General features: G+C 48.0%; 9 protein-coding genes across 9 annotated transcripts; 6 read left to right on the forward strand and 3 right to left on the reverse strand.

The window, feature by feature from the left end:
• Nucleotides 1-3,399: 3,399 nt before the first annotated feature.
• On the forward strand, nt 3,400-4,118 carry BT62DRAFT_922046 (uncharacterized protein; the record flags this gene model as incomplete). Its single annotated transcript, XM_043184374.1, has 5 exons — nt 3,400-3,434; nt 3,616-3,675; nt 3,731-3,791; nt 3,823-3,963; nt 3,990-4,118. The coding sequence occupies 5 exons, from the start codon at nt 3,400-3,402 to the stop codon at nt 4,116-4,118; spliced, it is 426 nt and encodes a 141-aa protein (XP_043036762.1).
• Nucleotides 4,119-5,320: 1,202 nt separating this feature from the next.
• Nucleotides 5,321-7,930, forward strand: BT62DRAFT_903875 (MFS general substrate transporter; the record flags this gene model as incomplete). Its single annotated transcript, XM_043183538.1, has 19 exons — nt 5,321-5,573; nt 5,704-5,771; nt 5,823-5,837; nt 5,888-5,916; nt 5,973-6,002; nt 6,056-6,074; nt 6,140-6,159; nt 6,217-6,240; nt 6,291-6,365; nt 6,416-6,569; nt 6,621-6,669; nt 6,727-6,798; nt 6,846-6,922; nt 6,974-7,016; nt 7,072-7,096; nt 7,208-7,266; nt 7,321-7,513; nt 7,563-7,696; nt 7,755-7,930. The coding sequence occupies 19 exons, from the start codon at nt 5,321-5,323 to the stop codon at nt 7,928-7,930; spliced, it is 1,515 nt and encodes a 504-aa protein (XP_043036763.1).
• A 1,556-nt stretch (nt 7,931-9,486) lies between these two features.
• BT62DRAFT_903585 (uncharacterized protein) lies at nt 9,487-11,034 on the forward strand (the record flags this gene model as incomplete). Its single annotated transcript, XM_043183532.1, has 2 exons — nt 9,487-10,312; nt 10,364-11,034. The coding sequence occupies 2 exons, from the start codon at nt 9,487-9,489 to the stop codon at nt 11,032-11,034; spliced, it is 1,497 nt and encodes a 498-aa protein (XP_043036764.1).
• A 3,259-nt stretch (nt 11,035-14,293) lies between these two features.
• BT62DRAFT_935218 (uncharacterized protein) lies at nt 14,294-15,998 on the reverse strand. The gene is made up of 5 exons (XM_043186888.1): nt 15,844-15,998; nt 15,144-15,793; nt 14,985-15,092; nt 14,742-14,920; nt 14,294-14,684 (listed from the first exon to the last, which is right to left on the reverse strand). The coding sequence occupies exons 2-4, from the start codon at nt 15,642-15,644 to the stop codon at nt 14,765-14,767; spliced, it is 765 nt and encodes a 254-aa protein (XP_043036765.1). The 5' UTR covers nt 15,645-15,793; nt 15,844-15,998; the 3' UTR covers nt 14,294-14,684; nt 14,742-14,764.
• A 1,629-nt stretch (nt 15,999-17,627) lies between these two features.
• Nucleotides 17,628-18,328, forward strand: BT62DRAFT_1009470 (uncharacterized protein; the record flags this gene model as incomplete). The annotated part of the gene is made up of 2 exons (XM_043177553.1): nt 17,628-17,850; nt 17,907-18,328. The coding sequence occupies 2 exons, from the start codon at nt 17,628-17,630 to the stop codon at nt 18,326-18,328; spliced, it is 645 nt and encodes a 214-aa protein (XP_043036766.1).
• A 181-nt stretch (nt 18,329-18,509) lies between these two features.
• Nucleotides 18,510-19,650, reverse strand: BT62DRAFT_996099 (HAD-like protein; the record flags this gene model as incomplete). Its single annotated transcript, XM_043190566.1, has 5 exons — nt 18,510-18,768; nt 18,826-18,964; nt 19,019-19,168; nt 19,215-19,540; nt 19,595-19,650. The coding sequence occupies 5 exons, from the start codon at nt 19,648-19,650 to the stop codon at nt 18,540-18,542; spliced, it is 900 nt and encodes a 299-aa protein (XP_043036767.1). The 3' UTR covers nt 18,510-18,539.
• Nucleotides 19,651-20,488: 838 nt separating this feature from the next.
• BT62DRAFT_982142 (NAD-dependent glycerol-3-phosphate dehydrogenase) lies at nt 20,489-21,833 on the forward strand (the record flags this gene model as incomplete). The annotated part of the gene is made up of 4 exons (XM_043189655.1): nt 20,489-20,701; nt 20,766-21,435; nt 21,489-21,578; nt 21,628-21,833. 4 exons carry the CDS (start codon nt 20,489-20,491, stop codon nt 21,831-21,833), a joined length of 1,179 nt encoding a protein of 392 aa, XP_043036768.1.
• A 407-nt stretch (nt 21,834-22,240) lies between these two features.
• Nucleotides 22,241-23,479, reverse strand: BT62DRAFT_1009473 (uncharacterized protein; the record flags this gene model as incomplete). The annotated part of the gene is made up of 1 exon (XM_043177554.1): nt 22,241-23,479. One exon carries the CDS (start codon nt 23,477-23,479, stop codon nt 22,241-22,243), a length of 1,239 nt encoding a protein of 412 aa, XP_043036769.1.
• Nucleotides 23,480-25,296: 1,817 nt separating this feature from the next.
• On the forward strand, nt 25,297-25,769 carry BT62DRAFT_903812 (uncharacterized protein; the record flags this gene model as incomplete). Its single annotated transcript, XM_043183536.1, has 2 exons — nt 25,297-25,338; nt 25,395-25,769. The coding sequence occupies 2 exons, from the start codon at nt 25,297-25,299 to the stop codon at nt 25,767-25,769; spliced, it is 417 nt and encodes a 138-aa protein (XP_043036770.1).
• Nucleotides 25,770-27,510: the final 1,741 nt, after the last annotated feature.

Raw genomic sequence — 27,510 nt, forward strand, 5'->3', positions numbered from 1 at the left:
TGATCAGGAATGTGACAGCTGAGTTGCTGCAGATCAAACTGAGGGGGAGGAGTATAAATAGCTGCTTCAAAGGGATGGAGCCATGTATACAGCTTGTTGTGGTGTGACTGGCAGTGACCACAGTATTGGATGAATTTGATACAGCAATCAATATTCCAGCATTTGTCTAACTGGGTCTTCTAGGTGATTCTTGTTGTATTGGTCAGTGGCATAGGCTATGGCAGCATGCCACAGAATCTCTGTTCATTTGTTTGATTCAGCATGAATATATAATTTTCTGAGCTGTGATGCCATAAAAATGTTATCCTCCACTTGTACATCTTTTAGTATTCCTTCACCTGTGCCTTCTGAATTTCCTCCTCCAGTATTTCTTCATCCATATCTTCTATCTGAAAATATGTGAGCTCCCCTCTAGCATATGGCAGTTCACTACTCTCAGTCTCCTTGTCATCCTCATCATCCCCTTCCTCTCCCTCAAAGAGGGAAGTGATGGGCAGGTCAAAGATACTCCCTGAATCCTCTAGCAGTTGTATTATCCTCATTGAGCCACTGCTCCAGCTGGATGCTGGGTCCAGTGGTGAGACTTGGATGAGCAGTGAGAGTTGTGTAACTTATTCCAGGGCAGCTTCCAATATCAGGGTTATACCAGTTTTCACTCACTGCTCACACTGCCTCCACTCTCTTGCTATAGAGGTGGAAGTTTCAGTAGTACCACTTGTTGAGAAACTGTCAAGCCACTTGGCTCCTGAGATAGCCTTAGAGAGCACAAGCAGAGATATGGGCATTATCAGGTACTTGAAGTCTATAGTGCCTGAGAACAGACTCATCATCCTCAAACATGATGTTAGCACTGAGAGTATGTCAAGCAGAGAGATACTGAGAAGTCTCAGAGCAGAGGGCTCAAGAGCAGAAGTCAGCTTGTTCAGAAGAGGGAATTCTATTGTCCTCTGCATTTGCTGCTTCTTCTGCAGTAAGGACCTCTCAGAGTCTATCAGTCCATAGGTCTCCACCACTGCTGCTAGGCTCTCTGAATATGAGAGTAGAAACTGAGAGCTCCATATGAAGTTCATACCAGTTGATAAACCCACTATTAAGGTGGTCTCTTTCGATTTTACACTGGCAGCTTCAGTACTGATGGTCATACTTAGTGGCCTTGTAAGCCTGCTGTCTTTCCTCTATGATATGCTCTTTGAGTGCATTTTAGGCCCACTCATATTCAGAGGGTGGCTCTCTTCATCACTGCTCTTTCTGTCTGATGGCCTGTTCATAGTTAAAGGGGATGTTGAGATTCCAACTGGAGAAGTATCAGTGGATGACTTCCTCTCTTGCTGCTTCTCCTCATTGTTCATCAGCAAGTCAGTCAGATGAGGTCCATCTTATCTCATTGCTGATCTCTGGGGACTGGTGCAGAGCAGGACTGGGGGAGGCCACATTACTGATGGGAGGGCTGTGGAGTCTCACAGCTATCCTAGCAACATTGAGGGAGTCTCTGGCATGGTCAGCAATCCTGTGAATTCTAGAGGTGGTGGAAGGGTTAGAGGATAGAGACTGCTGGAAGAAGTTCTCCAGGAGGCCTTTGTCTTCATGGTCAGAGATGAGGTGCAGGATTTATGCCTGTCAGACTCCTGAGACACTAGTGTTTCAGTTTCTGCTATCTAATCCAGATTAAAGAGAGTATCGGTGTCTTTTTTCCTCTTGATTGCTCTTCTGATATGTGCCACTAGGTCCAGCTTCTGGTAAGAGGCTGGTCAGAGGCTGGTAGGTGGTTCTTCTGGATTCTGGAATGTCATGAAGCAGGAGATTGGAGGTTACATTTCTGAGGATATGTCAGATATGTTGAAACTCATTATAGTGTCAAATAGCCCAGAGGGTAATTGAGTGACATCCCCAGCACAGCTGGATGATCACAAGTAGGCCTAATAGTATTCTGATAATAGAAGCTAGGAGTTCAAAGAACTCTCAATCAAAATTTGAGTCTGATGTGTTGATAGTAGGCATTTGGTTTCCTCCATACTATAGTGCATGAGGAAAGAGAAGAGGAAGCTTCAAGCTAATTATTAGACTCAAGTGTCATGTGAACAGAAACATGTGATAAACTGAAGTCACCTCACACTTCAGGTGATCAACAGAGTTCACTGATGCATATTCTGATCAATATATCACAAGGTCTTAGGATTAGCTCAAGTATAGAATAGTGTGTGAATAAACTTTAGTTCAAAGCTGAAGATTACCAGCAAGAGTGAGCTGTCTTAAATACTGTACATGTTGTGGCTAATTATACTACTTCCTATTGTACATTGTAGAGTCCTTTGTGCTCATTGTTCTTAAGCATTGTTACTGTATATAAAAGACTTATTGTGCATCATTGGGCAATGCTGTCATGTCGAAGGACAATGACAGATTTGGCTATTATGCTGACTAAGCCTTGTCTCACAGTTCTAAGTGCTTTGGTTAGGCACCCTGACTAAGCATAAAGAGGTTAACTCATTGAAAAGATGAAAAAAAAATGGAAAATTATAACAGTCTTCATCATAGAGATACAGCTGGGGATGTTTGAATGCTCAATGCATGGGATAGGCATGTCAGATCTGGTTCTTTGAAATCCTGTAGCCTAAGGGTTGTTGTCATTTTTGATGACAGCTATTGGAGGTTGGAGCAGATATCTGTGCTCTGTTTCTTCTCTAGGATGTTCCAAAGGCAGGTTTCTAGAGATGGTTTTGGATATAAGTCCTTTTAGGGGCTGGAAGGACTGTCAAACAGAGAGAGGGATGTCATGGAGGGGGAGGTCAAGAGTGACATTTTATAGAATATATTGTATTTGCTGGAAAGCTTGATAGTGCCTGACTATCCAAGCAGTGATTGATTGGCATCCTCTACAAAGTTGGATGATCACCAGTAAATCTAAAAAAATACCAATAATAGCCACTAGTAGTTTGAAGAAGTCATTGGTAAGATCAGGGGTTGATGTTGATATAGAGAGCATTTAGTTTCTTAGCACAATTGGGCTTGAGAAAGGGAAGCTAGAAGCTTTGAGCTAATTGTTAAGTCCAGATTACATATGATCTAAACACATAATAAAATAGTGCTATTTTATGTTTGAACAGTCATGCTATAGTCCACTACTCATATTATTTGGCTCTGTGTAGCAAAGTCATTCAAGAGGCTTGAGATGAAGTGGTGTAAGAATAAACTTTAGCTTGAAGCTGAAGATACTACAGCAAGAGCTATGCTACTTATATACTAGTTGTCATCTATCCTAAAGATATAACTACCTTATTGTGCATCCTAGCATTATAGAGCATTTTGTCCAGTGTCATTAAGCTACCTACAAAAGAGTATTGTCTGTCATCAAGCAGTTACCATCACATCAAAGGACAATAACTGACTAGACATGTCATAATGACTAAGCCTGGGTCTCATGGTCCTAAGCACTGGTTAGATGCCTTGACTAAGTGAAAGATAGGGGTTAGTTCCTCAAATAAAAGATAAAAGTTGAAAAAATCATAACATAACCAAAAGCATTGACCTTGAAATACAACACTATCAAACACATAAAGTGGATTCAGGCATGACTGTATGAACATGATACAGCATCTGTCTATCACATGTATATAGTCACATGTCACTTGGGCCTAACAAGCTCAATGATTTATTGGAATGGCTGCATGATATCAGGTACCTAGGTCCTAACTGCTCATCTTACATTAGGATTCACTTACTATCTATCTAGGTGGCAAGATATCCAGCAATCAAGGCAGAATGGACTACAAGATCCACCAGCTCTCAATTCAGTTGGTCATCCATGTACTCAGTGGCTCACAGGTGCTCTGGAAGATCATCCTCATGGAGGTGGAGGTGCCTCACACCAAGATCTATATGCAACAGTTTCTGAGAATGCAGTGGTATCTGGATGCCAGTGTGGCTATTGCCAGATTCAAGGCCATACTTGTCCTAACTGCCCTAGTTTGCAAAACTTGAATTCTCAGTAGATAATGTATCAGTATGGTAATCCTGTCAGAGAAATTCCACGATCCCATCATTTCATCACACATGCCAACGTTCTGGGAAAGCCGCCATACCGGAGCTCCTCGCCGGGGAGGAGCGGGGCTCCTGAATAGTTTATTCCTCCCTGATCATCTGATTAACGTTTAACGTTGGCGTTTTCGAAATCAATTAGCAGAAGCGGGCCCCACGAAGTCGCGGTACCTTAATCCGCCGAGCTAGACTTCTATCACGGCTCTGTCTCCGAGCCCTCCGTTGTCCTCTCTAATTGCTCTTTCGTTTGCCCTGAGGAGAAACACCTCACGGGTAGTGGGACCCAGGTAACAATCTCATTTGTTCTTTCCATGCGTTTGACTAACGTTTCATTTAGATAATAGAGGTAGCCTGTCGGACGACGTTCTTATCTCACATCTGGTCTATCCCTGTATGGAAGAGCTGAACGATCGATAACCCTGAGAGCAGATGGGAATGTCCACGTTTGACAAGTCTAGAAATCATCTCTTTGGGACACCGGGGGTGTAGGCGTTCATTGTCAAGGCCTCCAACATTGGCAACCGAACTTTTGATAAAGATCATCGGGTTCTTCGTCCCCAGTCTGTCCGTGGAACAGAAAGAAGATATAAACACTATCCTGAGTCACGGTATGTTGCTACCTTTTCCCAAATATCCACTACAGACCTCATGTGCATTATAAGCAGGTGCTCCTTTTGCTCGGTGGACATTTATGCACAAGAATGCTCTTACAACCGGTCGGTATCCAAGACGATGGAGCTTTGCTCGAACTGCCAGCAGTTCCAACAACGGGATGTCCTGAATCTTGGCACCGTGGTTGGCAGGATCGTGGGTATTCGTGTTGACCAGTATGAGCAGTAGGCAGGGGACGCTCAGATCGAGATGGTGCAGCGTTCGGCGATACGCGGCCGAGAGGTGGAGTCCTTTCTCTATCCTCGCCAGAGTCTGCACCGCAGCCTATACCTCGGCCTCCGAAGGGATCAAGGATGGCGATGACTCGGAGCAGTTAAGTACAAGGGCACGTATAGGGTCGCTCTTGACGGGCTCAAGACAAGTGCGGCGGGCGGCTGCTGTAATTATCCTATGACTTAAATCTCAAGACCTGGGTGAATTTGTCTCTTTATTTTCGCACTAAGCAGGTAATTGACGTATTCTGCATTGTGATACCATACCCACGGATGTCATGTGTATGGGAAAGAAGCTCAGGTGATAACGCCTTATATCCTTTTAGACCATGCTAAATACTAACAGTATAATAGACGTAATATCAAGATAGCCAGATCCCCCCATCCTCTGTTTTCCACTCATGTCGTCGGAGAAAGGTTCTTCGCCTTCATTGCCTGCCAAGACCTCTTTGGAAAAGGATATTGAGAGATGCGACCTTATCGAAAACTCCAAAGACACTGCAGCTCGCGCAATTGACAACTTTGGTGATGATGCTACGTTGCCGCCTCCTCCAGCATTGACAGAAGAGCAAGAGAAGAAGCTCTGGCGGAAGATTGACTTGAGACTCATGCCGATTTTGAGTCTGATGTATCTCTTTTCGTTCTTGGATAGAGGTTCGTCGACAGTCCATAATCTATCCTGAAATGCAGTCTGATATGAGCTGCTTTGATAGGAAACATTGGTGCATGATGACATCCTGATATAATGGTAATAAGCGCTAACGTTTATGTCTGGTTTCGATAGGAAATGCTAAACTCCAGGGATTGACTACGCAGTTGAATTTGGATGGCAATAAGTATAACATTGCGCTGGTGAGTGGCACTCCTTCCCACACCAATTCTCTCTAAATTCTAGCTGGGCAGACGATGTATTTTATCGTGCGTACGACCCTTCCCCCTCAGGGACAACTTAACATCTTTCTTTACAGTCATACTGCATTTTCGAATGTCCCGCCAAGTATGTCCATCTGTGTTCATTTCGTCTAAGCTTCTTTGGACTCATCCGGTTTTTAGTCTGGTCTTAAAGAAGTTTCGCCCATCTCGGTAGGTCATGTAGTTGGCATTTACAAGAGCAATTTCTAAAACAGCACGCCAAGATGGCTCCCGGTCATTACCGTTCGTCTATTTCTACCTCCATTCACCGTTTCTCCCATCATGTTGATTAATATGATTGATAACAGGTCGTGTGGGGCATTATTATGTCAGTGCTCTGTTTATATGTCCTCTTTCAACGACTTATTCACAATCCTGCCGGCAGGACACTAATGGGTCTTGTAAAAAAGTAAGTACCGTGAACGTCTTACGCTACCTCGTTTGCCAATTCGCTGGAAGTTACCCCCAGCTTGTCGGCGTCCGGGTGTGTCTTGGTGTTGCGGAAGCCGGGTTCTTTCCCGGCGTCGTTTACTAGTGAGTCAGATGCGGAAGCTCTGGGCCATCCTATTTACCCGTCAAACAAGTTTGACCCTCTGGTACCCTCGCCACCAGCTCCAACTCCGCATTGGATACTTCTTCGGTGCTGCGTCGTTAGCCGGGGCCTTCTCTGGATTATTGGCTTTTGCTATCAGTTTCATGAGTGGCACTCGGGGATTACTTGGGTGGTCCTGGATCTTCGTAAGATGCTCATATTCTACAGGTCTCCCCCAAACGCTAATTGTTCTATAGATTATTGAAGGATGTGCTACCATAGCTGTTGGGCTTCTGTCTTTTTTGAGTGCGTGTTGTACCTTTTACTAGCTCCATAGATCTCATAGCGCCATTTTATTTCTAGTTCTGGTAGATTTTCCTGCCACAGCCAAGTTCCTAACGCCAGAAGAACGCGCGTTTGTTGTCTGGAAGAAGAGTAGGCATCGTTTTACTTTTCGTCATCAGTACTGACTGAATAAGTAGAATACGATAATTCGTCCGTCGGAGAAGAGGAGCATTTTTCTGCACTTCACATCATCCAGGCACTCACAGACTGGCAGGTATGTCCTCAGTCTCGAAAAGATGGGCATTCTGAACATGCACTTCATTAGATTTTTCTTCACATCCTGATTTACATGTCTATCGTTGGTCCTTGTAAGCACTCCGTGTCAATGGACCGTGAAGACTGTAAGCTTACATCGCTTTCTAGTATATGGCATAACATTGTTCCTTCCGTAAGTCCTATCTTTGTATTAGATATCATATGTTTATTTCCTACTACAGAACGATCATCAAAACGTACGCATATAATTATTCTTCCCGACAGTATGCTCACATAAGACTAGATTTGGCCACACGACAGCTATCAGTCAGCTTCTTACCGTACCGCCCTACATCTTCGCTAGTATGTCATTATTGTTCGGTTATTGTCAAAAACTCATTTATTTTATCACGGCAGCCATCCTCTTGTACCTGTTCGCTAGGCTTTCCGACCGGCTTAAAATGCGTTCTCCGTTTATCTATTTGGGGCTGGGAATGCTCCTTGTGGGTTTCTCTATTAATATATCAGACGTCGCTCCAGGCGTGAAGTATTTCGGGACGTTCTTTTGTGTTGCTGGAAGCTACGCCTCATACCCAGGAGTCGTCGCTTGGTAAATGATATTTTGCTGGTAAAGCTCTCCTTGTTCATGCTGAACTTAGGCTTGGGAATAATCTCGCAGGCCAATACAAGCGCGGAGTGGGTATGGCCATCCACATTGGTATCGGCAACTTTTCAGGCGCCATTGCGTCGAATATATATAGGACACAGGATTCGCCGAGGTTCATTTTGGGACGTGAGTGTCGAAGCTCGTGGACTTGGACTTTCTGAACACTGAAAATACTTCTGTGTAGATGCTCTGGAGTTGATGTTTGTGGGTATAGGCATCGCTTGCGTGCCGGCTGCAGTGATTAGCTATACCCGGATTAACGCGAACCGAGAGAAAGAGATGCAGAAGGGAATGAGCTACTCCCAAGAAGAGTTGAAGAAGATGGGGGATAGAGCTCCTGATTTTAGATATACGATATAGACATAGGCATATTCTTACCGTTTTCTAAGCTGAATGATGATGGGAAGTGTTGATTTTTTTAAACAATGGAAGCAGGTGATAGACGTAGCCTTCGAGTCTAATCGTCTCCAGAGCTGCGGTACCCGGGAATTTGTAGGAGGTTTCGGTTGGGATGGCATTCGATGATGAGTTCAATAGAAAGGCTGGATGAGCTCTGCTCCTAAAAAATTTCCCCATTAACTTCTCATATTTATACCAGACTACACCTTTTCTAGTAATTTCCACCTAATTCTTTCAATTTCCCTCAGATTCTTTCCTTCCTCAGCATGCCGGATTGCCGGATTGCTCGAATTCTCTCGCAGATTCCCACACCAGTGTTCTACACAACTAACCTTAAAATCATACGAACATGGCTGCCGCTGTATTCTTTCTTACCCCCCTACCCACTTTCTACCCAACTCGGTTTTATCATCGTGATATTATGGCTTTGGGTGTGAAAAACGATTTGAATTCTTCGCCTCGGAATGATGGCTCTGGTTTCCTCTCCACCCGACAAAGGAAGACTCCACCGCCAAATGAGTCTGTCGCTGAACAGATACGCAACTCCGTGCAGAGCACCCCGCTCAGCACTCATGCCTCAACTGTGGATCCTACAGCCAATCCGGATCATCTTGTGGCAGATTTCGACCGGTACATCCTAGAAGACCTCAGAAACCGCGTTTTCATGTCCGCCGACCATTATTTCACCAATATTCTACATCTTCCTGACGACTGGCGGACGAATGGCGGGATAACGTCCAAAGTCGAGGCCATCAGAAACGACGTTGTATTCAAGAATCATGTAAAAACCTACGTTGCATTATGCAATCAGAGCAGTCCTGGAGAGAAGACTTTCTACCATCCCCACGGCCTCATGTGTAACAGCGAGTTCGACCTTATCAGTGCCACTGAAGACTCTCGACTTGGCGTCTATCGACAAGACGCGAAGCCGGTTGACGGCGGTTTAGGAAAGAACACCCCTGATACGTTGGGTGTTCTTCGCGCGATGTTCAACAGTTCCGGAAACGTGGTTGACAACATGACGGACAAAGGCCCTGAGCACAACTATTCGTGGGCGCAGACAATGCACTGGCAAGAATTCAAGCCTAATGAGTACTACCTCGACGACGAGACAGAAGCTATCTATAGAGTCCTAACACCTGGTAAGCACTATTCTTTCCCTACTGTTTTCTTTTCCCTGATACCTATATTCAGAGGGCGAGGATCCTAAGGGAGAGGTGACAGGCAAAACCGCTATCCACCGAGACCCCGGCGGCATCCTCCCTCCCGTCAAGTTGCGCACTGGCTACACCACGAAGAAGCGTCGTTCGGAAGATGAGACTCCTCGTGTCAACTCCAAGTATCCGCGCTCCGCGACGACGTCTGAAGTTTCGCAGGCCAGGAGAGGAACAGACGAGTCGGTGGTACTTAGTTCTGCGAAAGAGGGAATCGCGGCGGAAGATGTTGCACGACGGGAGGAGGAGGAAACCCGGGCCCGCCGAGCCGTCCACCTCCAGTGTGGTCGTCACGCCCTCGGGATGCTGTCTAGCGCCGGTTTTCGGACGCACTGTATTGGCGCTCTCGTTACGGTAGGACGGATACAATCCCTCTACTATGATCGCTCTATCATCATTGTGTGCAAACCGATTGACATGTTTAAATCGCACGGCAAGCAGCCGAAGATTACAGAAGAGACTCTGACGGACGAGTTCGCCGCAATGCTTGTGGGATTGGGTCAACTCACTCTGAGGCAGTGCGGCATCCAAGAGGAATTCTGCTATGACAGGGCGCTCATCGAGAATCACAACGTGTACATGGACAGGTGTGGCAACCCCAAGGACAAGGAGAATTTTGACAAGACGGCGCTGTTTGTTGGGGTGAAGCTCAAGCTGAAGTCGGGTGAAGATGAGAAAAACGTTGAGGTCACCCTTGGCCGAATTCTTTCACGCCGGGCTGGGATCGTCGGTCGGGATACTTGCGTTGTCGGGGCGACATCGGAGCATGATGAGTGGAAGGGTAAAGAATTGGTTGTCAAGATTAGTTGGCCTGCTACCAGTCTAAAATCGGAGGCAGAGTTTGTCATTAAAGCCAGAGAGAAGGCGCGATCCATGCAGCAAGGGAAAAGGCCAGACTGGGCCTTAGACCATTTGCCCGACATTCTCCTTTCTCAAGACTTTGACTATGCTGCGGATTCTACTCAGGCAAATCTCATAGCCTTCTTCGCAAAAGCTATGTTCGCAGAGGAGGAAAAGTTCGAGTATGAAAAACGCGTCTGTCGGATTATGGTCCAGGAGAGGCTGTATTCTCTGGAAGAACTGCGGACGGTTCAAGAATATGCTCAGGTCTTTTTTGATATTTTCCAGAGTGTGTACTTTTTTTTTTGGTTTTCCCGGTGTTTTCTGACGGTTGCCCTAGTTCACAAATGGCTCTATGATCACCCAGGAATCCTCCATCGTGATATCAGTCCTGGGAATATCATGTGGCGCCGCACCGTCGACGGTCATTTACGTGGTGTCCTCAACGACTTTGACTTGTCCGCCTACCGACATGAGACTGGCCCTTCATTGCGTCAGCGCATCGGAACTCTGCCGTACATGGCGTATGAACTTCTCGCAAATGACGAGAATGGACAACCACCCATGCACCTCTATCGACACGATGTAGAGTCCATCTTCTACACCATTCTCCTCCTCTGTTGTCGTTACGAGGTTGTGGCTAAACAAGGCCCTGATGGACACCCGATCCTGGAACGCACACGAGTCCATTCCCCATTCGATCACTGGTACGTGCTTAATCGTGCTGGGTTGAATGCTCAGAAATGCGTTTTTCTCATGGGACGTTTCCAATCGTATCCTGAAGTTAACAGCGGATTGACCGACTTTCAGCCCTGGGTCAGTGGCCTTTACAGCCGGTTCATGGCAGGACTGATTGGTCTCAATTTACATACCCTGATCCCTCAAACAGACCCCTTCGACAATGAAACTTTGCAGAGCTGGGTTTCTTACTCCGCCATTGTCAACATCTGCAGCGAATTCGCTGGTTCGGCACTCGTAGTGCACAATGATCAGCTCGAAGTAGATTCCTGATAATAGATTGTAGTTCATGTGAACGTTCATATTTAGAGCCTTTATGTATTTCTTTTTTGCGTTGAATTTTGTGAGGATTGAGTGATGTTTATACTCTGCAATCGTACATAATATTGGCCATCCAAAGTACAGTATGCGTAGCTTTACTTCCATGACGATTGAAATATTGAATTTTATGATCGGGACCTATTGTGCCCTACTTGACGTTAGCATTATCACAAAGTCGGCGTCACTTTTGGTGGTCATATATGCTTTCGATGCGCTCACTTGTCCGTTCTGTTGTTGTCATGGGGCGATGGGCGGGATCAAGCGGCAGAAGTATCCAGTGTTCGGCGGTGTGGGTTAGTAAAGTTGACCAGTACTACCGCACCCACCGTCCTATTTCAGTGTAAGACGTGGGCGCTCATCTATAGGTCAGGTAGACTTTGAAGGGTGGACTGTGGGTGTTCATGCATGCCGTTTAAAGCAAAAAAGTGGTTTTCATAAGGCTGGTAAACCACTGTATACGAAAAATAATTTATATGGAGTGCGGAAAAAAAAGAGAAGCTGTAATAACTAGTAAGTACATTGCATCATAGTCGGTCCACAAATGAACTTTCATTGAAAGGAAGAGAAAGACGTGAACCCGTCAACCGACGAGGCGGGATACTCAAGCCATTTCCATAGTAATCATGATCAAGCTGTGCCTTGATATCTCGCACCGACCTGGATATCCCATCAGCAGGAAGAGGTGCTTCAGCACCCGTATAATGATACGTCGAAAGTATCAGTTCAATATGAGACCAGAACGGGATAGAAACACTCACCGTTACTTGGTGGTCCGCGTACCAAATAAAATAATGCTCGAGTATCTTGAAATGATCATAGAATATCGTCGCATCCTCAACAAGGGTCGGGATACTTGCTTCTTCCTTGGATAGAAACTCGTGACATTGAGGCATTGCTCAACGGCGAGGCTTTTATGACCAATATACTCTCCGTGACAAATTGTAGGACGGGCACGGAGTCCCACCAAGGTAGGTTTCGGTATGCCTCTCTCACAGGAGGGATTTCGGCGTTCAGTCCTTCTGATACCAGATGACCATATGAGCTGATATTAGCGAAGGACACCAACTGCAAGTTCACTGAAGGCAGCACGAATATCGGCAAAGAGCCGCTTACCGGGTTTAATACTAGAGACACTCTCCAAGGCCCAAATGATTCGAAGAATTTGTGTAGGAGGTAACCGCGGTAATAAAGCTTGATTCCATACCGAGATTCACAGAGCGTGTGAAGATCGTGCACGAATACCGCGCGATCCTTGTCAGATTGGTGTTACGATAAAGTCCCATATCTCCCGGTGTCGTGGAAAAGACTGTTTTAGCGCGCAATCCGGCAAATAGGTGCCATGAAGAAAAATATTCCCAGTCGACGTAACCCACCGTCAAAATCGAAGAAGCTTCCTGGAGGTAACCCTGTTCCTTCGACCAAGTCAATCATGAAACGGATATGCCGGAGATGAAAGCTGAGGATTCCAGCTGAATCTGCAGTGGGTATGCAGTTTCCCTCAGCGAAACACGTATGTTTTTCGGACGAGCTTTTTACAGATGGAGACGTGAAGACTTTACTGAGTATCAAAGAAGCAGAGTTACAGCAAGAGGAAGAGGAAGAGGAGAATGGTAGGCATAGTAGATAAATCAGGAAGAATGCTGAGAAGGCGCCAAGAATCAAAAGGAAGCCCAGGTATCTGGAATGCCACCATGGGGGCAGATAGTTCACATGGTCATGAGACGCAGGGGTGCTTGTTTCCTGAGATGTGGAAGGATTCCTGCATGGCATAGCTAGTGGAGACACTGGCGAAAGGATGGGATCTAGGCACACGTGGCTCGGTCGGACCGACCTACCCGTTACCATGGACGGGGCAAGCATTATATTTACTACCTTCCTACGATCAGATTTATTTACTGCTACTCAGTCATGCAAGCGTCACTCTTGTCAGACTGCCGAACGGTGCACGCGCACTCGGTCCACATCAGGTCCAGACAGAGGGCCAGTGATCGCGGTCACCATCTTCCTCTCGATATCATTTGTGGCGCCATTGGTGTACTGCCTTCTGAAGCCTATCGGTGACTTGATATCTGGCGCTGGCCGTGCCCTGGGGGCAGCAATCACTACAACTGGCTCTGGTATTGCCCTTCTTCTTAATAGCACATGGGGAGACTTTACCTCGCGTGCAGGCTCGACCTTCTCTTACGTCCAGTGCTAGTATCTTCGTAACATGCCCTTCGACATCCTCCCGTCAATTCCATGACGAAGACTCTGAGAAACTTTACAATAAGACTGTTAGCATGGCTGCGCCCCTCAATCTTGAAGCCCAGGATGCCGTTCACATTAAATTGTACCTCACGAATATCTCCAATGGCCTCGTCTTCAATGCTGTTGCTCGTCAGATTGACATGTTTAGCCAATTAGCTCGGGACGTGGGATTCGATCAAAAGCTTCCAGCGACACTTCGCCCAGAGCTCACCAAGCGGTTCCAGCATGAGAGGAGCCAGCTTAGAAAGTTCAGATCCATGATGCACGTTGTGAATGAAGCTGGATATGACGCCTTGAAAACTCTTAAAGAACAGGTATGAGCCGTAACCTTCCTCGTGACGCTGTATTTACTTTTTTTAAAAAAGTAAAAAAAAAAAAACTTCAAAAGCTGGCAGATCTTGAAAAGGCTTTCAAATACATGTGGTACTGGCCATCCATCTCATCCTATGAAACAGTACGGGCTGAAGTAGGGCGATTTTTCAACATAGTTGACCAAGCCATTTTCACAGTGCACAATGAGGTTGAGATGACATCTACCAAGCTCGCGTCAATTGACGGCGACCCATACCAGCTCCGCTTATACCTCTCTGATGCGTCGGAATCTCTACCCGGTCAAAAATCAAGCGTCCGACCCTACCTAACAGCCCCTTGGACTATTGGGAACATTTGATCATACCGTTGTGAAGCTCGAGGGATTCACCCTCCAGGTAGAGCTGGCAACAAAAGACCTTGACGCTCTCGGCAATGTTCTTGAAAAAAATGGGTCGTAGTTCGAAGAGGCTCATGGTCAGTCCTACTGTATTTGACATATAACTTCATTACGTATTACATCTTTCCGAGGATTTCATGGCGGATGCTTTACCCTCTGCTACGGATGAAGATCTCAATCTCCTGGCTGTCTTGGATAAACTCAAGGAGTATTAGAAGGTGCTGGTCTAATATCATCGGATGATATGATCTTTCACTCGCCGGACATGCATATTTGTACTTACTGCCAGTGTACAGATAGATACTTGCTTTATACAGTATCTGCAAACTCCAGGCAGGGGTGCAATGCGAAGACTCTTACGAATACGCGCGTTCCTGTACAACTTCATACGCGATACCTAAAGGGACATCTATTATTGCATCGATCGCTGGCTGGAAAAGGTGGAAACCGCCTATGGTGATATTCGCTGGTTTGATTCCGACGACGATTACGGACATGATTGTGTTGATGGCTGATATCTTGACACCGGCTAGTAATGTCCATCTTCTCGGCCTCTCATGGGACACCGGTAGACCTAGCTTTCGATGGAGACCCACCATACCTCCGAGAATTTCCAGCTCACGCAGTGACACTGAAAGGCATGCACCTGCGCAGAAGAGTATATTTGTTGTCGACTGATATACACATAGAACACAATACTGACCAGCTTACACTCGGCATCGATAATCAATATCTGCTTTTCGGATGCTTACTCAGAGGTAGATCCCGGAGGGCTCTTGGTCTCGGCTTGGGCATCTGAGGAAGATCACCGAAAGGCGGCCTTGATAGTATGATTTGTCCCGAGTGAACCAACGAGAAAGTCAGCACAGAGAGAACCGTTCCCTAAAAATATGAAAAGTAAAAAAAAACAAACGTTGTGAAACTAAAAAAAAAAAATCGGACTCACAGCTGGAAGCTCCAAAGCCCACACAGCACCGTACGCACCTAATGGTAGTAACACGTTTGCGATGGAAATTGTACCATCGTCTTCAGGCGAGAACGGGACAGAGCTGAGCTATACGCCATGAGACCGAATACAATGGGATTTTCAACATGGAACACATACCTTCGACTGGGAGAAAAGTGCACCCACAAGCGCAAGATTCATCCACATCGGCGACGCAGCCGTCAAATCCATCGACCACGGTCCCCCTCCCTGCGTCAACTGCACCACCGGAAGCACACACATAGCATTCACCCCCCACGTCGCGCTCGTCCACATGAACGCCCTCAGAGCCATACCGACAGAATTCCTCGTCAAGCTGATCGCGTATCTTTCCTCGAACCTCTGGAACTCCCTCACCGACCGTGTGGGGTCCTTGATGCTTTCGATGCGCCCAAACTCTTGTCCCACGCCTGAGAGCCGCTTGTATGCGCTCGCGTCTACGAACCAGGGGGCGACGAGCGCTCGTGAGAGGGCGGCACCGAATACGATGGTCCAGAACCAGGACCAGCCAGTGGTGTAGTTGAAGACCTCTAGGAAAGCTTGGTAGAGGCCGGCTGGAGTGTAACCTGCGAGACCTAGGGATACTAGGTCGCCTGGCTGGAGGGGTGCAATCACATCCATAGGGAGGATTTCACCAAGCGAAGTGGTGACCTGAGGGAGTACCGCATCTTTCTGAGGTAGAGAGGAGAACGGCCATAGAGAAAACGCGCGGCATGAAGGCGGATAAACAGCGGGCTGGATTGTTTTGGATGGTAAGGATATCGTCTTTTCTGAACGGAATCATTTACAATGATAATGAAGACAGAAATTAGCGACTAACCGGCGCCGAAATTATTGGAAACGAAGAGATGAACATTCTTTGTCCGCGTCTCGAGTTGGACATTGAAGACGTGACAAGCTGTGGCCGGACGTTAACCACGCGAGGCAGTCTATGCATACCGAGACTCGACAAAAAATAAATTGTGGCGGTCAAGGGCATCCGGAACTTGCCGGCGGCCCGAGGTCGACGTTCGAGTTGCTTTCTATACAGACTTTTTACCATATAAACTTAATATCACAGCCTGAAAGCAATACACGGAGAACAATTAAACTATTCTTGTCCAACCCCCCAAATACCTATTTTTCCTTTAATAAATCATTCTCAACACCTTGTACCGTTGGATAACTCGGCTTTTTTCTACTCCCGAACAGGATTCAAACGAGTCTACCATCGAAAAAGAGGATAGACGAGAACCCCACCAATGAACTGCCCCTCCGGGGAAAGTGTCATATTAACCGGAATAGCCATCGCCAACCTCCCAGACCTCGAGCACCACTAAAAAGCCAATTCCATATGCCGCGCATCCACTGAACGCGGCTCCGAATGGTGCACAAGCATATACTACGAAGGGAGCGCTTTTGAAGACGATAAACAGCTGCAGGAAGGCCAAGGCAAAAGTGAGAAGCCAAGAAGAGCCCTAGGACGAATCCGTGAGCGCCATTTCTGATAGGCCACTGATGGCAGGCCTGCTTCGAACGCACCCGACAAAAGACGTAGAACGACCACAGCAGATGTAGTCCTGGGAAACCTCCATAATCATAAGGGTCACTCCCAACCCCAGCAAGCCAATATGGTGGTGAGAAGTATTTGAGCGACGGAATTGGAGAGAACGCAATGGAAAGCAGCAGAATAGAGGCCACAGCAAGAAACTGGCGTCCGGTTATATACAACACCTGAAGGAGGGTGTCACCAGTATTGGCGTTGAGGATAATGGCGTTTCCCTGGGAGATGATATTTTTATTGGTCGATGGTTTAACGGCTAGAGAGAGGGAGGGAGAGAGAGGGAGACGCGTAACCTGGTACTGTACCGAGTCAGCACAAGTTTGTAGCCAGAATATATATAACTCGCACCTTTTCTCTGCGACAACATCTATAATGTCGTCGTCGTCGATAATATTTCCGGCTTTAGCGACTTCCTTGTTAGCCGCCGCAGCTGGAGTAGTGGACGAATCAGGAGCGCCGGCGGGAGGAAACATAGTGAAGACAGAGATCCCGTCGCGACATTGCCCGGTCTTTACACCCATGGAACCTTTGCTTGCAACTGTTTTCGTACAAGTCTGAGGATCCAAGGGTTGTCGAATGATGAACAAGTGACGTGCCCCGCCGTAAGCTAGTACCATGACTTGTGAAGTCTCGATCGATTCTGACGCATACCTGTCGGTTCCTGGGATCCGACCATGTCAGAGTTACAAGTAAAGTTTATATTCAATAGCACCCCACAACGCGTCCGTTAGTTAGGGCTAACATGATGAAAAGGCTCGTAACAATATTGCTCCGTCGCGCCAGTCCACATGGTCTGGAATAAGCTTTACATCAGGAAAAAGTTCACAGACAATACAAGAACGCACCTCGCTGTGATGAAGCATAGAAGCAATCCTCTATGAATCTCGCGAATAGGATACAGCGGGAAAGGTAGGTTTAGAATTAAGGATACGCAAGTCGATCAGTTTTTATTGAGGTGGTGGGTTTCAGCCTATACCGTCTTAGTTGCCGCCACACGACCTTGGATCCACAACAGGCATAGGGGCAATCAAGGAGGGTATAGGTGTGGTGTAAAGTTGGATATGTTTGTCGTTCAAGACTTGACTGACGTGGTGAGTGCAGACACCACTGGAGTCCGGCTAGAAGCAATAAAAGAATTACTCTTTGTCTTCCGGCGTTTGCTCATGCCATGGCGATCGATACGGCGTCAACTTTATAAGGACCCATCGCGAACGAAGCTGGAGATCCAGGCGCTACCGCCTATTCAGCATATGTCAGTGGTAAACTATCCGAATGCCGGATGTAGTAAACGACGAACCTCTTGTATCTGTCTTCTGCTGTCGCCACGAGAGCTCATCTAGTTGTGTTCTATCTCGAGAATGCCATTCCGGGAGACCCGAGGTCACGGTGTACGAGTGGAAGAATGGAAGCAGCACCTCCTAATGGACACCATCTGGTGCAGTGCTATTTGAACGACGACATGGAGCGGAACCTGACGTTGACCTTCACAGAGAGAAAAGAAAACACGTTAAGCCATAGTACACTTCGTCGTATTCCAACGACGTATTCTCGGTGTAATTCGTGCGGCGTTGGAAATATATGTTCAGCTTCACCGGCTGTTTCCGGCCTCAGTCAGGTGTTACTCTTGTTCGTTCCTCTTCTTCGCCAGCCAGTAGTATCTTCGCTACGTGTTTTGCTTCCATTGAAATTCGCGGATAACGGAATCTCACAACGTGGCGTATACTGCTATCTCAAGAATGTAAACTCTTCATCACCGATTTGACGTTGACCTCTCGGTGGGGATATCTTTCAAGGCAACCATTGGCCACAAGGATCTACAGCAGAGCCATTCCAAGAAAGCAAGCCTATATTTTGCCGTCATACATCTATCTATCTATAATTACAACACTCGGTACGTATCAATGCATATCCGGAATCAGAACATGCTCTAAATTCTATCTCTAGATCTATTTATTGCAGCCGCAGAGTTCTCATTACTGGATGATGCTTTCGCCGGCGATACGGGCCATGGTGTACACAGCGTGGTCAGGAAGAGATCCCTTATCCGTATGGATATCAGTCTGCGAAGCCTCTCGCGAGAGACTAGGTGTATGGAGAGGTGTATCTTCCGGCGTGGGGATAGCAGACTCGGGATAATCGCGACCGGGTGGTTGGGTGATGAGCAATGAAATCGAGCCATCCTCATTGCGATGGGGCCGGACGCTAGAATGGGGGGTAAGAATATATAGTACCCAACAAGTTTGGCTGAACGATAATTACTGGCTCAGGTCTTCAACCAGGAAGTGCGGGTGCTCCTTTTCCAGACTCTCGCGCGTGTGGGATGTGCAAGTTGCGAGTACGAAGCAGCCTGCTGCTTTTCCTGAACGAATGCCGGTGGGAGCGTCTTCAACGACGATACCTGTCATGTGACTCGATTGTCAGTTGAATCTTGGGGAGGACGAAACACCCGTACAATCGGAAGGCGCGATCTCGTTGAGCTTAGCGCCCAGCAAGTATGGATCCGGGGCTGGCTTTCCTTGCTTCACGCTCTCGGCGGTGACGAAGTGGTTGGGAATCCTGAGACCAGCTGCAGGAAGTGCCTTGGAGGCGTAGAATGTCGTTGCTGACAAGCCATCATTAAAAGCACCAAAGCATCGTAGAGACCCTACAAGACGTGCAAACACTCCATCCCTGATCCTCATCCGGTCGTCCACACTGGATCCCGTCCAGAAGCTTCTTCACCCCAGGCAGAGCGATAATACCACCGCCTGGTTTCGATGCATTGGCGAGGATGGCTTCCTCGAATCTCACGACCTCGGATTTAAGTTTTTCCTCGTCGGTGATTTTACACCATTTTCGAAGAGCGTCGATGGTGCGGTAACCGTGGGCGGACCGAAGGATATCGTCAAGGTCAAGAAAGTCGTAGCCTGTTGATTTGAGGAGATTCCATGCTGCGGTTACGGCTGGTGATGAGTCGATGAGCGTTCCGTCCATGCTGGAAAAATAACGGTGAGCAAAAATGATTGGTTGGTGCCGATAGCATACTGACTCGAATAAGACTGCTTTGGTCTTCATCAGAACAGTTGATACCGGTGAGGAGGTCATGATGGGAGTTCTGATGGAGGTTCCAGCATGCAAACGGCGCAAAGTTCAAGTTATATCGCCAGCCTCGTTTGGAAATAAATCAGATTTAGGAGCCCACCCACGTTTGACTCTTGTTGTGATGATCCCCGTTGGTTACTCATTTCGAATCCGCCCTTGTTCCACCATGCCGGCGCAGTATGAGCTCCACATCAGATTTTGACAAGCCGGCTCCACGATTGGGACATAAAAAGGGCGTGATGGGATTGGAGCAGCCGAGAGAGGCACACCCGACGATTGCCAAGGGCCGAGGACAGATGCATACGACTGCCGCTTTATGACGAAATTGCGGTTGGAAATGACACCTATTTTTAGCTCGCTATGACCACTCGGAGGCGGCCTCTCACATCTTTAACTCGTTTCCCATATAGAAGACACTGACACCACTGCTTCCAAGTCCCACTCCCACTCTCTTTATTTTTTTTTACGTTTCATACCCATATCTGCCAGGCCCTTCCCACGAACCTGCAGATACTAGAACAACATGTCTTCCTCTGCTTCGTCCTCGCCTACATTCAACGGCAACCACACACCCATGTCTGGTCTATCTTCCCCCGACTCCTCTCGCCCGCCTTCTCCCCTCCTGCGACCACTCTCCAAGCCACCGCAGTCCAAACGCGGACTTCCTTCCAAGCCCTTCGGCTTCAACTCCCTCAGCGGGGCCAGCATGAGCTTTACGACCATAGCTTCGAAGAAACAGACCAAGCCCATCACCCCCGAAACACCGCCCGACTCTTCCTCCGACGGTGAATCTGACGAAATGCCCAAGCCGATAATGGTACGCAGGACCAGCTCGGCAGCGATGGCTCCCTTTATCACCAAGTTCGAACCGTACGAACCGGAGGAGTACGTCATCGATAAGAAAAGCGGTACGAAGAGCCCTGCGCGCCTAGAGAAAATCGCGATCGTCGGGTCTGGGAGCTGGGGTACTGCGCTTGCGCGTGTTGCTGCATTGAACGCGGCCGAGCGGGAGGGATTTGATCCCGAGGTCAGGATATGGGTTAGGGAGCATGAGGTCGGTTTTTGCGTCCTTCTCCCTTTATTCTGTTTATTTACTTGTACTGCTCATTCCTTACTAGATACCCGGACGAGGCAAGCTCACGGAGATATTCAACCGGACGCACCGGAACGAGAGGTACCTGCCCGATGTCGATCTTCCCGAGAACCTCGTTGCGGTGCCCAGCCTGAAGGAAACCGTGCGGGGCGCGACGCTCATTCTGATCGTCGTGCCGCACCAGTACCTTCCTGGCATCCTCGAAGAGCTCAAGGAACCCGGTCTGATCAGCTCGGGGGCCCGAGCCATCTCAGCGATCAAAGGAGTAGAAGTCGTGATCCAGAAGGGCGCGCCTCAAGGGACCGCCCGCATCTACACGTACCCCTCAGTCATCGAGAAGGAGCTTGGTATCCCATGCACGGCCCTCGGGGGCGCCAACATCGCGCTCGACGTCGGACGGGGGGAGTTCTGCGAGACGACTATCGGTGTGCTGAGCGCGAAAGACGCGGCGCTGTGGCATGCTGTATTTGATGGCCCCACATTTAGGGTGCACCCCATCGAAGACGTGGCAGGTGTCAGCCTGAGTGGAGCGCTCAAGAACGTTGTTGCGCTCGCGGCAGGATTTGTAGATGGGATGGGTCTCGGGGGTAATAATAAAGCCGCGATTTTGAGGATTGGGCTTTTGGAGATGTCCACGTTCACGTTGGAGTTTTTTCCTGGGAGTTCCCCGTTGACGTTTTCGCATCACTCTGCTGGTATGTGCGATGTTTTTTTTTTCCGTTGTGTTCTTTGCTGATGGGGGGTGTAGGTGTGGCGGACCTTATTACAACGTCGTTTGGTGGTCGTAATCGTAAATGTGCTGAGGCGTTTATCAAGAGCAAGCCTGAGTATTCTGGAGGTTCGTTCGTTCGCTTCGTGCCATCTTTTTTCTCTCCGACTGACAAAAGTTAAACCAGAGCAACGAGGCAAGACTTTCGAGCAACTCGAAAAGGAACTTCTGAACGGGCAGAAACTCCAAGGAACACTCACTTCACGAGAAGTGTTCGAGTTCCTGGAGGCGCGAGGACGCTTGGAGGGATACCCGCTTTTCGAGAAGGTGTATAGGATCTCCTTTGAGGAGATGGACCCGAAGAGATTATTCGAAGATCTCTAGGATTCGTCGGTAGAATGTTTTTCAGTTATAGATTTCATAGAGAAGATAGAATTCTAGACACATCCGCTGGTGCGGGTAGCTTGTATCTATAGCGATTGTAGTGTACTTGACATAGATCTAGATGGTTATGTGCCCATATGGTTCAAATTTTATCTGATACCAATCGATAACCATTATTATTCCGACAAGATTGCAGCCGTCTTCCGGCTACAGACTGATGGGTACAGCAACCGTGTTCGCCGATGTTGGCCGCTGTGGGTCAATATGGGTCCAGGGCCGATATGCATGAACTGAAATTCGAGGAAGGCTACGTGAACGATAATAGGACTAAAACCATAGTCTTGCTGTGAAGATAAATCACGAGAATGTACAACCTTGTTTACAATTACATAAAGGAAGATAGTCCTCTACTTCTCCCCTATCAAGTACATCACTTCGTCGAAAGAGCGTTGTAGCACCTTGCAATGGACCTCTAACCTATTCACCAAACGTAACCGGGGGAGTGCATTAAGAATGAACCCACGTGTTATTTCGAGCAAATCCGAATCGGGCTTCCTCGGGTACCATTGGACTCCGTAGCCCACCCAGATACAAAGAGTCGTATCAGCGAACCTCGGCGTCGTCGTCATCAGAGAATCCAACGACGACCATACGCTCTCGTCAACTGCACGCTGGAGGAAGCTCCTATCAAACTTCCCGGACGGCGAGCAAGCGATATTTATTTGAGATGTCCTGACGGGGCCTTTTCCGGATCGCAGGCAGTCGATAAACCATTTCATGCTGATGAGCGCTATTCTGTCGTTCCTGCTAACTTCGAAGATCAGGAAGGGCACATGCAGCATCTCCAATTTGTGCATCGGACGAGAGCTTGACTCTGAGGAGTAATGATGGTCAAGAGCCGTGAGGTTGAACGCAGCAAAATGGAACTCACCATAATCATGAGGCTGGTAGATGTGTAGTCTTTGCAGGATCCCGTTGGGACTTTCGAGAAGCCGTTGGCATTCATGCAGCCGTGTTAGCTGGAACGATGCTAGCTTTATGCGGCGCAATGCGTGCAGGGAAAATAGCTGTTTATCCAGACACAAAGGGACGAAGTTACAGGAGATCGACAAATCTTCTATTGAGAGTACGGTACCCTGGTCGATTTGTTCCATACTAGTCGTCGGGATCCTAGCGGAGGAAAAATCGAGATGCCTTAGAGCTGGGTAACATCTCAGAAATTTAGGTAGGTCCTCGGGATAGAAAATAACGGCCCTTAGAGTCAGTGATGTAAGAGGACACGACAACAAGGCAGCGGGAATTTTCTTGATGTCATAGTTTTCGGTATACATAGCCAGGTTGAGTGTGTGAACGTTGGGAAGGGGAAACCTTCGTAGCAGTTGCTCGAGGCTCGCCCTGAACCCCGCGTTGTCCCATAGAGTGAGAAAGAAGTTTTGGACGAGGCGTGGAATATCCGGCGACCGTATGCATGAATCATGGAACCCTGAGACAGAACGCTCAGTCGCCAGATAAAGTGAGCGGAAGAAGTGGACTTTGGCCTGAGAGTGTAGGGAGCGTGATACGCATAGAAGGGCGCGAAGACTGCGGCGGTCGTTGCGGAGGACATCTACTATAGCGTCCACGAGTTCTTGAGGGAGACGATCCATGGCTACTAGAGTTAAAAACGATTTTATCGATTCGTCAGGGTTTCAGGAAGAAATATGACATTGAACACTACAAACATCGCTGCAGGGGATGTCTCGGATTGCTTGTTTACGGTGCACCGTGCAGATGGTTAGAATGACAGTGTTGAAAAATAACAAGGAAGGAATAGAGAAAAGGGGCTCGGAATAGGATGATGGTGGTAAGAAATGAAAAGAGGTACAACACAATATTCGACGGTTTGTTTTACCAAGCATCACTGTCTTCGATCAAGTGGACTCCGCACTCAACGTTGGACATCCTCTATATAAATTTACCAGGTGGCCACTCGATCCTTTCCTATACCATCACTAGTCAGCTCCATATATCTTCCTCGGCAGCCTGGTAGCCAAGCCCCTCTAACGAGGAGAAAGGGACCCAGTTCAGGTCTACTTCCTCGGTCATACAGGGCCGTCTTGCAAACTCTCAAAGGCCCTTATAGATTTATCTGGTCAATAACTGCTTCTGTCTTCCAATATCGGAGCTAGAGCACTCTGCCTTATCGTCGATCTGAAGATTTCCTAGTCTTTGCCTCGTTCTTCTGTTACCAGTATCCGATTTTTCTGTGAACCACCTATGCTTGGCCCTTTGGTTCTATTGACATTCGGTGTGCTAGACATTTTACAATATTTGAGACCCTGGAGGTCCAGGAAATCGGAATGGTGACTTCCATTCTTATGGCGCACGTGCCACATCGGCAGAGTAATGCCGGAAAACCGTCTTAAGGACCCCAGAGACCTCTTTGGCTGTGTTTCTTCCTTTTCTCATTCTCTACTTTTTTCTGTGCGTCCCGTGATTCTTAACAGATGATAGCTCTATACAACGCTTTGTTATGATGCACCTTGTAACGTCAGAACCTAGCGAGAGCCACCGGAAACGTCGGAAGGGAAGAAGGTGGCGCAATGGCAGGCGTGGGAAGATCATTGTCGGTGTTCGAGGTCCCCTCCCGTGGTTTTTCACAAAAGGCGTGATTCCCATGTGACGACCTCCCCAAGTCAGCACCCCCCCCCACTTTACCGCGACGCGACCAGTATTTGCTGCTCGTCGTCGACGACAGCGAACAAACTTTCTGCAATATCATTCCATTGCTGACCTTTCGTCACTTATCCCCGTTTCTGCGCACATCGTAACCTTGGTTGATAACCAGCCCCAGTCTCAGGTCAGTGCCATCTATTGAATACGCCGTGCGCCGATGATATTGACCCTATCGACCGCTCATATCTCTTAGAGGCCCTCAAGAAGAGCTTTCAAGCATAATTCTGTTCACGGTCAACCACCATGGCTCCGAATGCAGCTACCCAAGACTCAGCCCAGCCTGCAGCCCCAGCGGCCCCAGCGGCGCAGCCTCCTGTCGACGTAGGGCCGATTCCTGGAATCGGAAGAGACCAGCTTTTGGCATTGCTTACTACTCTTGACCTTCCGGTATTCAAGGTGAGCATCGATAAAGCCTAATCCATCCATCCATCCATCCATCCATCCCTCGTCTTCCATCTCTACACGTGATCGTCCATCTTCCATCCTGATACCCCACCCTCAGAATGCCAACCCCCAAGGCACAAAAGTTGATGCCGCCCAAACCCTCTCCAACCTCGCCCAAGCCGGGTTCAATACCACATTCTCCATCAACGACCCTGGCCCGTCGTCGCACCCCGGCGGACCACCTAATCTTGGGACTCAGAAGAAGGCGGAGGCGGAGGCAGCCCCGCAACCAGAAGAGCCCCCTTCCATCCCTCAAGGTCCGAACCCCAATCTTGGCGCCAGGCGGTCAAAAAGTGGTGCGGCGATGGGCAGTGACGAATGGACGAGGCAACGGAAGGATAACCACGTACGTACTCCCCCATCCTCCGGTCGGGCAGCCCTGATGATTAATTTTTTCTCCAGAAAGAGGTCGAGCGCCGCCGCCGTGGAAATATCAACGAAGGCATCAACGAGCTTGGCCGGATCGTCCCCAACGGGTCAGGCGAAAAGGCAAAAGGTGCCATCCTGTCCCGCGCGGTGCAGTACATCCATCATCTGAAAGAGAATGAGGCGCGGAACATCGAAAAGTGGACGCTGGAGAAGCTGCTGATGGACCAGGCGATGGGGGATTTGCAAGCGCAGTTAGAGGAGATGAGGAGGATGTGGGATGAGGAGAGGATGGGGAGGCAGAGGGCTGAGTCGGAGCTGGAGACGTTGAAGGGTGGTGGTCAGAAGAGGCCGAATGAGGATGGGGATGGGAAAGAGGAGGGAGACGGGAAGAGGCAGAGGACGGAGTGATATTCCTTTTGCTGTTTCTTTCTCTGGATGTAGACTGTCGCTATCTTTTGCTATGCTGTACTATTCATGCTATATCGCCCTTTCTTTTCTCTTTGTTTTATTCATCTAGCTAGCGGTGTTGTATATGGTGGCTTGCGGCCTTGTACTACTTGTTTCGAAATTAAAACTGAATCAGAATTCTTACTAATGGCGTGAATATTTAGGCTACAAAGGAAGAGCAGGAGGATGTCCGGTGGTTCCGGTCCGGTCCGGTCAGAAATTCTTTGTTGCCGTACAACCACCCTGCCTGTGCTCGGCGACTTTTTTTTTTTTTTTTTTTTGTCCTCAGCATTTGATTAACCGCAACAAGTAAGCTAACTACTAAGACGCGGTGGAGGTACAGGGCCTCAGGATCCTCTTTCCCTCTTGTTCCAGTCCCTCCGTTCTTCCTTCTGAGTTCCCCGGGTGTTTTGGCGTGTAGTGTGGAGTAGAGTAACGGACATGTATGTGCTCGGCGACTGACTGCCACCATGCTTAAAACCAGAAGTTGGTAGGCAATCCTACGATGCGGATGTACAACGAAGTAGCTGCCGCCGCCGTACGTTGCCATAGTCATCTTAGCGTCTAACTTTTTGTTCAATTCAGTTTACAGCCGCTGAACATCAACGATTCCTTTCTGAAACAGCACTCTTAAGAGTGTCGTATCATCGTTGTATTAGACAAATTTCTACCACCTCCAGCCAGCGTAGGACCGCAGCCGGTAGCCAACACACCACCTTATCTTTCTATCACCCACTCCTCACGTTAAATTACTCCTTTAGATACAACTCAATTACCTCGCATCACATCGAGACGGCATGCCATAACGTTCCTTAGGATCACTACTTCGTGTACCGCCTTTTAATGCCGGTATGGGATACTCACCGACCACTATTCATCGTCAGATCTGTCAGGAACTCATAACCGGTGGAGCAATTAACCATCCCCACGCTCGGCCTCACATTCACAGACCCCATTTGCTTAAAATTTATTCCTTTTGCTAGAATGATGCTGCTCCATTCCAGTTGAGGGGGGATAAGCTTGTCGAAAGGATCCCCGCTGAGTGTTTTGGCACTGGGGACTCATGTAATGATCCTATTCCAACGCATCGTGGTGCAGATACCTACCTATCCTACTAATCAAGGTCATTCTCACGATTTTGAGTACCACACAGTTAATAGACCCTTGCCTATTAGACTCCATTTCGCCTGTCAAATAGATCATTATAATCAACTCTTCTATGCCGTTCCGGTCTATTGTGGTGTTTAGTATGGAGCGATTATTGTTTTCGAGTTCCCCGTCTATACCGAGTCTTCAAGTTGTACGGCGGAAACGCTTTGGTTGCTCGGTCGTGAGCTCGACTTGGGGGGTAATGGGTTTTATTGTACAGTTACCTGCGTCCTTGCGTCCGGCCTGCCTGAAAGTGCGGTGCCGTGAAATGATGAGAAGAGATATCGGTGATCGTTTCATCAATCTATGAGTATAAACAAAATATGACATTGGCTACTCCGCTGCTCTCCAACCCCTTCGCCCCATCAGGCTTAAACTCGCAGGTACAAATTCATGTGGGAACTCGATTTCAAGCAAGGACGCCCTGAAATAATCAATTGACTCGGAGCCGCAGTGGATTGTCGATCACCGGTGAACGACTTTTGCAAGATGCGGACACCACTCTCGGGAATCGTATCACTTTGTTATCACTGATCCTCTCAAATCACCGGAC

This window comes from Guyanagaster necrorhizus (assembly GCF_019112545.1).
Source record: "Guyanagaster necrorhizus MCA 3950 unplaced genomic scaffold BT62scaffold_24, whole genome shotgun sequence".
Lineage (NCBI taxonomy): Eukaryota > Fungi > Basidiomycota > Agaricomycetes > Agaricales > Physalacriaceae > Guyanagaster > Guyanagaster necrorhizus.

Coding starts and splice junctions, on each gene's coding strand:
- BT62DRAFT_935218 (XM_043186888.1), bottom strand. CDS start 15,644: ATGGATGTGATTGCACCCCTCCAGCCAGGCGACCTAGTATCCCTAGGT. Junction 15,093..15,143: donor CACTTTTCTCCCAGTCGAAG/GTATGTGTTCCA, acceptor CATGGCGTATAG/CTCAGCTCTGTCCCGTTCTC. Junction 14,921..14,984: donor GGGCTTTGGAGCTTCCAGCT/GTGAGTCCGATT, acceptor TCATATTTTTAG/GGAACGGTTCTCTCTGTGCT.